The 10000-nt window shown below is 45.4% G+C and overlaps 1 protein-coding gene across 1 annotated transcript in view; it reads right to left on the reverse strand.

Annotated features, from left to right (window-relative positions):
- ephb2b (eph receptor B2b) overlaps nt 1–10000 on the reverse strand; it is a 163780-nt gene that overhangs the window by 97850 nt on the left and 55930 nt on the right. Inside the window, 1 exon segment of the mRNA XM_048254736.1 lies at nt 8375–8454. Coding sequence (XP_048110693.1) covers nt 8375–8454 — 80 coding nt within the window.

Below are 10000 nucleotides of genomic sequence, written 5' to 3' on the forward strand. Positions count from 1 at the left end.
GGCCCAGCGATCAGGCGCCAAGTGTGAAATTAGAAGAAACGTCTTCATTTTCACGGGTTTTTTTTATCTTTTTCTCTTTCTTTTTCTGCACGTCGGCCTACCAGGGTGTGGGGTGAGAGCGGCCGCTGAGGCAGTCATGTGTTCGCGGCTGTTGAGGTGGTCCTGGGGTTAAGAGGTTGGGGGAGGTGTGTGTGTGTGGGGGGGTTGTTGCTTGGATGTACGAACTTCGGGTTCAGAAGCGGAACAACAACAGCTCCGACCTCACATTCCTCTAAAACCAGGTCCAAGGGTTCTTCAGGGTGAGCGTGCCGGATAGAAAAGTTTCCGTGTGTTCCATTGGAGTCTGAGCGTGTTTTCCCAAAAAAGGGATCTAACATAAGTCCAAGAAGTAAGGAAGACAAGCCCAAGCAGATGCCAGCAATTAATAGACATCTGATGGTGCTGGACACAGACTTCAAAACCAACTTTTCAAAGGGACTAACAATTTGGACGTCACCAGTTACCAGCCTCAACAAGTGAGTGAAAGCTTTCAATGCCAAGCAAGCTAGTCTGCTGGAGGGTCATACGCTGACATAAAGGGGCCCATGGCGAGGGCCTATGAGGGGCCTCTCTCTCTCTCTCTCTCTCTCTCTCTCTCTCTCTAATTCAAGCATGAAGTGTGATGTCAGAAGTGGGGGCGCCACACGGTCCTGTGGTCTCTGTCTGGGCCTTGGGGTCACCCCCCGACACAAAGCAAGCCATCACGCAGGAGACTGTGCAGAACAGCATACGTCCGAGCCTCCTCCTCCACCGCTCCACCGCTGCCCTCGGCTAGCTAGCTAGCTAGCGGGAGGACAGCCTTCAGGGTGGGTGGTCATGGCGGTGGAGGAGGGGAGGGAGAGATGACACAGGCCCTGCAGTTTGTCACTCACAGGGGTCGGCCCTCTCTCCCCTGGCCGAGGGCTTTAAATATTGAAAGATCTCACTGTTCTGCTCTGCTCTAAGAGGCCCATTAGGGCTTTTGGCCTGAGTGACTGTATCAGCAAGAGGGGACACTGACTCTATTTTGGGGGGGAATCCTAGTATCTGGTATTAGGAATGCAAGAGTAAACCCATACTAAAAAACTAACAAGGCAGGAAATGCATTAGATCTTATATTTCGGGCACTCAAGGAAACAACAACCAGACACACATCATTCTGTCCAGCTCTAGATCAAACCATTTCAAAACATTTGCATTAAGAAAGCATTTGAAATAAAAGACATACATCCCTATACAATTACCCCATACATATCCACTGTTGTTGCCTGAAGCACATATCCCGATTACACCGATGTACAAGCACAATTCAGATCAAAATTGTTTATGCTCCAACGAGTCTGTGAAAACATAATGAACTTTGCACATAAACAATTCATGAAGCATGCTCAGTCTCTAAATAGCCTGATGAAATACATGCATGGCGTTCCTAAGTGTAATTAATGCAATGTTTATCACTGTGTGTAGAAACTCAGTGGACTATGCAACTGAATAAGAGCAAGAATTGTGAGAGTGCTCGAGGAAAAATCCGTTTCACTGCACCCCATGACAGATGTTGTGGAGATGGACGATCTACTGTCCGCCGCTCTCTGGGAATGAAGTTCAGAATCGATACATCTCTCGCCACCCAAGGAGACAGAAAGTTCAGCAGAGCTGCGATCCATAAGTCTTGCTGTCAGTGTGTCTCTTTCTGTGAGGAGCACAGCCGAGCGTAAACCCCGTTACTACTGAAATACAGACCCAGCACACTCACCCTTTAGGAGGCCGGGCGAGGTGTTAAGGGGGAGTGGGCGATGGGGAGTGGGAGGGGGAATTAAACTGTTATGCCCAGCAATGCACCCCCACTCCCCTTCCGCCTGTCAGGTATTTCATAATAAACTATACAACTTTTAATGGGTCTTCAGCATTTTTTCCTGATGAACTGTCAGTCCCCCAGGGGAAATCGGGTGGGGTGTGTGTGTGTGTGGGGGTCACTCCTTCTTCCCACGTCTGTCACGCTGGCACAGCGGATGAATAACCAGAGGAGCGCTAATGGCTTATGGCTTGCTCCGGCATGAAATCTGGGCTTCCCACACCTCGTCATTACAGGGATCAGCTCAGAGAGGCAGAAGCGGAACCCGGGGGGGCGAAAAAAGCCTCTCCTCCCTGACCTGAGTAAATAAATATTTCATACAAGCGGGCAGAAAAAAAGAACACGACGAAGACTAAGAGGACACCGACAAAAAGAAGAAGAAGAAGAAGAAGAAGAAGAAGAAGAAGAAAGAGGGAAGAAGAAGGGCAGGCACTGGAGAGGGCCCGTAGGCAAGGTTTTCCAATTTGTCTCTGTGGGAAATCTGTCAGCGGGGAGGTTTGTCCTGAGGGGACAAGGGGACAAATGACACCAGTGCCCTCCATGCATTGGGTTACACGGCCAGCGGAGGGACTAAACAGCCGAAACACTGTTCGGCCCTAAAACTAACGAGATAAGAAGCCAACGAGGGGATGAGAGACACAGAGACAAAGAAAGATAGAGATGGAGGGACATCACAAAAATGAAAATAAAAGTGAGGGAGGGAGGGGACAATAGAGGGAAGTCAGAGAGAGAGAGAGAGAAAGAAAGAAATGACAGAAAGGAAAAAAGAGAGACGGAGACACATAAACTGAGCTGTCTAAGGCAGTCAGCTTCAATTACCACTGTCCACTGTTAATGCACAACATGTGAAGTTAGACAAACAAGCTTCCTATTCCATTCTTATCCCCACTCCTCGAATCTACATGTGGATCAAGTTTGCATATTTCCCCTCGGATAAATCAGAAACATGACAATTGAAAAACGCTGCCAGGCCTAGACTGTCATTTTTCTGTATTTCCATGAAAAAACATATAAAAAACACTCATAACCACAAAAAGATTTAGTTCCCTGATGAGAAGGCTTTAAATGGTAAAGTACTGTTTCATAGGCCAAACATAATTGACAATCAAACTAAACTAGGGGTCACCCCTTGCTGTAGAATGAACTCCATACATGTCAATAGACTATAAACAAACTGTCACCAGAGAGAGAGAGTGAGAGAGAGAGAGAGAGAGAGAGAGAGTGAAGGCTGGTTCTGCGTGCCTCACTGTTGCATGCCACATGCAGACGGGCTAACTCTACAACCATCTGTGCTTTTTTTGAACTTCCCACGTTCCCTCTTACTCTGATCGGTGATGCTTTCACAAAATGACTGTCTCTGCGGGACCAAAACGAAAAAGAAAAAAAGAAAAAGAAGACACTAGACTTCAGTCATAAAATCCTAAATGAAAAGCATAAAGACGCCATTTTGAAATATCTCCAACAGCTATTTCAGGCACTGCACCTCACTAAAAGCACAGAGAGAGACTATGAATGACATACTGCAGAGACATACTGCGAAAATGCAATGATGTTCTTGGCCCTAAAATTGCTTTGTCATTCAACTGTCCATTTAACAAACCAAAGTTGCAAAACAGACACCAGAACACATCCTGAAAGTCGGTAACATAAAACTGCTCACCATATGTTTTCAAGCTCTGAAGGCAAACTACAGACTCGTGGAAATGGCTTGTTAATCATTTACTGCATTGTCAAACAATACAAATGTATTAATTCTCTTAGCAAGATGAAACCAGAGTTGCAGAGTTGTCTTACATAACTGTGCCAATAATTTAATTTAATTTGCAGCATCAAGAGAAGGGCTGAATGAGTGTGCGTAACTTTATGGAAATTCATGGGAAATAACACATCTTACATAAGGTGTCAGCAAGGTCTTTATCAAAGCGCTTTAACACATTTTCCCCCCCAATTAGGGATCCAACACAAGTGCTTTGGCATTCATGTGCGCCATGTATGGGATATCGCAGCAGATAATTCTCAACACATGCTCCATGCTGCTGCCCTAATGGCGTGTATCACCAAGCACAAACACGGGAACGAGATAAAAGGAGACTGTTACACACCTGAGGATGAACCTGTGCTGCTGACGTTTGCACAACACACAACAAACGGTTGACTGAGCTCCAAGACCTTCCCCATAAAGTCATGATGCAGCAGAGTTATTGCTAAGGATAAGAGTGAGTACTGAAGCAAAAGCCCCTAAAATAATACCACATGAAAGATTTTGCCAGAACTGTTTTAGCTGCATAACTACAAGGAACTCCACTAAAGACATACTCCATTATTATTCATTTCTATATCACTTTTTACTCCATGGCTTTAGTTATCTTTATTTGTACATCATCTTCTTTAAAGAACTTGTCGGCCTGTCTGTACGGCCTCTATAGCATAAGGCCCAGACATGGTAAATGGTACAGTGGTACAAAAAGTACCATGTCACACATTGTAACTGGTTGACATCAGGGTCATTCTCAGGGGAACAAAAGGCTTGTACAACTGTGCTGTGTTCATCCAACACAAATCACCCAAAATCATGTTGAGTGATATCCTCATTTTTTAACATGGGGCGGTAGAGGTCAAGTACTCACATTTCCGTCACTTCCACTCCGCTAAAGCACTGACCTCAGGACATTTCCACCACAGATCAGTCAGTGTATAGCAGGGCTTTCTTCTTGCATATGCTTTCCCAGTGTGCATCGTAAATGACACCCCCCACCACACCCCCACCCACATGTTCTAGGCCCGTAGCATAGCCGGCAAGCTCTCGAAATAATTTCACCGTTATTACAAGTAGAGTTAATGATGATAACACAGGTTTTGTAGTCGCACCGGAGGCAGCCAGAGCTACGCAAGCTGACGCAAGCCTGCACAGCTGCCTCCTGGATAACAGTTATTGTGGGGAGCCATAATGACAGCTAACAGAGATACATAAAGCATGAATACACCTGGCTGCGATAAAAGTGAAACAATAAATCTAGTCTGCCCAGTAATGTTAGGTTACATTTCTCTCCGAGCGTTCAGTAAGGAGGGGACTGTACTTGGCTTCACTTCAGAGAAGTCCTTCGTTTTTTTAAAGACAAATATGTATAACGTGAATGCGTGACTGAATGAAACAAGTAAATGAACTGCTCATTGTGAGTTCCCAACTTCATTTCAGACATTGCCGTTAATATATTGCATAACAGGTTTTGGCTGTATTTTACAAAAGCTATCCAGTGTCATGAAAAGCAGTGCGCTGATGGAAGGCCCCGTGTTTTGAATGACACTGATCCGGCAGTTAATCCTCCGAGAGGCCCGCGTGTGTGTAAGACAATAACGGCGAGCGCCCCTCACGTACAGGTTCGGGGACTCCTGTTACCACACCTGTCAGGCACTTCTGTAGGGGGGCCCCCATTTCCAACCCCCCCCCCCCCCCCCCGCCCAACCCTCTCCAGCTCCCTGGACTTCCTCCCCCCCTCAGCCCCAAATGTGTTGTGTCTTAGTGGGGGTCAGACTCCAGACCCATTTTCCAATAAAAGCATATGAGTAAGGTCTGGCGCGGCCAGCCAAGAAAAAAAAAAGAAAAGAAAAGAAAGAAAAAAGAAAAGAAAAAGTATGACAAGAAAATCAGTCCAATCAGAGAGCCACAGAAGCAGAACTCTGTAAAATCCACCCCCCACCCTCCATTGTTGAATCTAAGGGGGAGGGGGACATTCTCGTGGATCTGATACAATGTCTAGCCTGAGAGTTGGATGAAATTGTGTGGCTGAAAATCTCTCTCTCTCTCTCTCTGCTCTCTCTCTCTCTCTCTCTCTCTCTCATACCCTTTCTCTCTCACTTTCTTTGTCTATCACTCTCTCTCTTAAACTATTTCACTGTCTTTTCTTTGTCACTCAGTCACTCTCTCTCTTTCAATTGCTCTCTCTATCTCTCTCCCTCTCTCTTCCATACTGTAGTCTCAGTAGTCTGAGTCTGGGGACTGCTCAGACCCATCTGTGACTTGGACATATAAACAGCATTCCTGGGCACCACATCATTTTCCTACATTGACCAGGGACACTTTAACAGAAATAGTTGTGCCTCGACGCACACTGAGTTTTATAGATAAAACTGAACAGGCCCTTACTCTGCGGATGGGTGCAATTTCATATGATGTCTGACTTTATATATTTTGATAATTCCTTCTGAAGTCTGACGTTATGATTTCGGCCCGGTAATTCAATTAGCTTTAGCCATTGTTTTTTTGCCAAACCTTCCTGGCTTCTTTTATACATTAATGTATTCATCTGTTGAGATGAAAGCCAAGTGATGCAAAGTGCGTGTAATGCTCTAAACATCGTCATCAGATGGAGGGATGGAGAGAGGAGGGAGAGAGGGAAAAATCTCATTCCACTCAGATTGACTCCAGAGGTGGGCGGGAGTCGAAGAGACACCACGAGTCTTTGTTCTCTTGTATTGATTGTAACAATCAGCAAGGAAGAGGCTGCATGCCCTCAGGTTTACAGTGATGATTGTGAGGAAAATTGTATCTGAAAAACTTTGAAGTCTAACAAACGGGGATCTTGAAAGACTTTCTTTTCCTCTCTCTCTCTCTCTCTCTCTCTCTCTCTCTCTCTCTCTCTCTCTCTCTCTCTCTCTCTCTCTCTCTCTCTCTTGTTCTCTTTTTTTGGTTCTTTTTCCCCTCTTTTTCTGTTCGGCATGCACATGCACGGCATGGTATAATTTAGAGCAGCTCCGAGAACAACCACAGAAGCATAAATAATTGAATAAAATAGGGAGTGGGTTTTTTCTGAAATACACCAGCAAATTACTCAACAACATATTTTCCTCCTCTTTCCCCGGACCACTCCAGAGGAGCCTGGGTTCTGCTGCGCAACAAAGGGGTGGGGGTGGGGGGTTAGTGTCCCGCTCTGGTTTTAAATTTCCGGACCCGACCCGGGGCGGGCCTTTATGCGTCATGAGGGGCAACCAGCTCTCTGGCAAGCCTTTCGGAAATAATTTACACCAAGTCGACGTTCGAGGCCCCATAAAGACGGGCAGCTTCATACCTTGCATGCAAGCACACACACACACACACACACACACACACACACACACACACACACACACACGGACACACGCACGCAACAATAAACAGGAAGCTTGCCAAGGTGACGGCGCTGCATGCCATGCCCAGGAGTAGAGCGAGCGAGACAGGAAGCCATTATTTAGCAAACAGATCCTGGTTTTGCTAGCCTGGCTTAAAGCCTCGCGTTGTAAGCCCGAGCTAACAGCTGGCCTAAGAGTGCCAGAAAAAGTCATATTTAGCTAAGTAAGGACAGTAACTCAATTCTGAGAGGATCTCCTTAGTCTTTTTTTTTATTTATTTTTTGTGTTGCCAGATGTCCGAGGCACACGAGCTGGTGAGGCCACTGACTGCGCTTGCAACGATCAATCGGGCTTGGTCGCAAGGGACCTTTTCTAGGACAAACAGTAGTAGAAAAAGATCATTTATGCGGAGCTCATTTGGCTCATGTAAATTCAGGAAATTGGTTTGGTGGGCGAAAACCATGAGAGAGAAGATTCATAAAATTCCCCTATCATTCCCCAGTGTGCTTTCAGAAAATTAAAAAACCCGCACCCATAAATTATACAACCATCCCGCTCTCTGCACACAGAGACCAAATGTACACTAAGTGGCAGAAGACAAGTGCCGAGATCAACAAATCTGAATACACACAAAAATATTTGTGGTCACGTGAGGACCATATATCTGACTGAGAAGGGAGAGTGAAAGCTGACTGACTCATTAAATGAGTGTGCTAAACATCTATCATTGCATATGGTTGTAATACAAACTACAATTATCATTTTCCCCTTCCATAAGATGAAAACCCTCCTATCTGTCCTGGTTGTTAATGGGGGCTGCTGGCTAGGGGATATGACACTTTTACAGCACAATCTTACCTCTGGCACAGAGGAGGAAGAAAGGGAAGGGGAAGTCCTATTCCCACCTGGGAACGGCTAGATAATATATTCCATAACAAGCCAATGAGCCATGCAGGGTTAACAGCAATTACACAAGGGTTTTATATACCGTCTGTGAAAAATAGATAGCGCGTTTTAAAACTTTTTCCATGTGTAAGGGTATGATATCTATATTTCAGAAAGATTGTGTCGGCAAAACAAAAAATCAAGGCGAAATGAAACGATCAATTATTTGCCTGGAAATGAATAAATTATCTACCACCGATTCCACAGAAGTAGAATCGCTAGCCCTGGCTGACACATATGCATGTGAATGTAGATGTGTGTGTGTGTGTGTGTGTGTGTGTGTGTGTGTGTGTGTGTGAGAGAGAGAGAGAGAGAGAGAGAGAAAAAAAAGAGATGATTAGGTGTGCACTATGCACTGTTGTGGAGTACGGGGTGTGCTATTTAAAGCACTGTGCTAGCTAAACAGTGGCAGAAGAAGTGAAGCCATTGATTAAGGTGGATTTTTGCACTTACGCTGTTTTCACTTGACCCTGATGTGGGATAGACGGTCCAGCCCAGCTCAGCTGTTGCCGTGGTGGAGTCCATCAATGTTTCTGTGAAGGAGAGAGAGAGAGAGAGAGAACGTTCAAGGTCACCATTATGAGGAGATTACAGGCAACATAGCACGCATGCAGCACACTTGCAGGAATGCTCGCCCAGGCCTATTGTTGGCAACAGGCTAATAAGGGGAGTTCAGTCAGCCATTTGGAGGCTAATTGCTATAGATGGTATTTAGCAGTTCATTTGCATAAGTGGGTCTCCCCAGAGTAAGGGATTATGGTAAATCTCTGGCAACTTTCGGAATTCTCCATCAACAGATAAGGACAGAAAATGCAGCGTTTGACTTTGTTTACCGAACAGAGAGGTCAGTTGGACAGGATTGCACAACCACAAACAGATGACAGCAAGTTTCTTGATTTTGAACGCAGATTACTGTGTAAGGCAGCATTAGGCATTAACAACACTAGCGTTCAAGGACAATTAAAGTGCATTTATAGCAGCAAAAATCCCCTGTTTGTGTTTGTGCTAACACCCTCATTCTTTCTGAATCCTTCTAAAACCCATCTCATGTCTACGAGGGCTTATTTGAGTAGGACATTTCTATAGTAAAATTATTTTATGCTGTACTTGTACATATGGTGATCATTCACCATTTTAAAACGACACACATAACTCTTAGAAATGGTTATTTCAGTCATGTATGACGGTAGTCAAATAAAATCCTAATTTGGCATCACAGTGACTGCCGGAGCGATGAAATATTTCCTCCCCAATCCTCCGACTCCATCTACTCCACTGCAGCATCCCAGAGGAACGGGAGACAATGATGACAAAAATAGACCCCATCCAACATGCCACTTCCGATCCCAGAGGTTAAAGTGGATTGAACAGCCTTCCATGGCACAGAGCCCTAATGCACTGCACGTCTAAGAATAGTGGCACTATGCATTTAACATGAAGCTATCGTGTTTGTCATCATCGCAGCATCCGGCTTGCAAGGGAGTGTTGTCATATGTGGCAACTGCCAACATCGCTAACAGACATGCTTTTTACTAGCCTAGCCTTCTGTGTGTGTGTGTGTGTGTGTGTGTGTGTGTGTGTGTGTGTGTGTGTGTGTGTGTGTGTGTGTGTGTGTGTGTGTGTGTGTGTGTGTGTTAGGGATGGAATGGTTTGGAACTCACTTCGCCGCTTCTCACAGTGCATATTGTTTGGTTCAGGACATGCGCAACGTGGAGGTCCAGAGTTAGAGAATGCATCGTTCTTTCTGCTGTGTGGGAGCATTTTGGATCTAGTGCTTATTATGATGACAGTGGTCAGAAAGTGGGAGCAAGTGCTGTGCACTTATGCTAGTAGCATCACTTCCAATATGTTGGATCATCTATGGAGACATCATCCCAATGTGTCAAGTGACAGTGCAAGGAGGAGAGTCGGTTAGGACTCTCTACTTTACTCCCCACAGGGGATGGGGTCTATAGCAAAAGATATGCTGCCTTATGCCGTGGTGCAGTAGGCAGGATTTCCGCATATGATTAAAGTACTCTAGCTGAGGTATAATATTCCCTCCCCCCGCAAAGCGGCTTACAGTGTGGCTACAGTGCT

The sequence above is a fragment of the Alosa alosa genome, chromosome 10, assembly GCF_017589495.1.
Source record: "Alosa alosa isolate M-15738 ecotype Scorff River chromosome 10, AALO_Geno_1.1, whole genome shotgun sequence".
NCBI lineage: Eukaryota > Metazoa > Chordata > Actinopteri > Clupeiformes > Clupeidae > Alosa > Alosa alosa.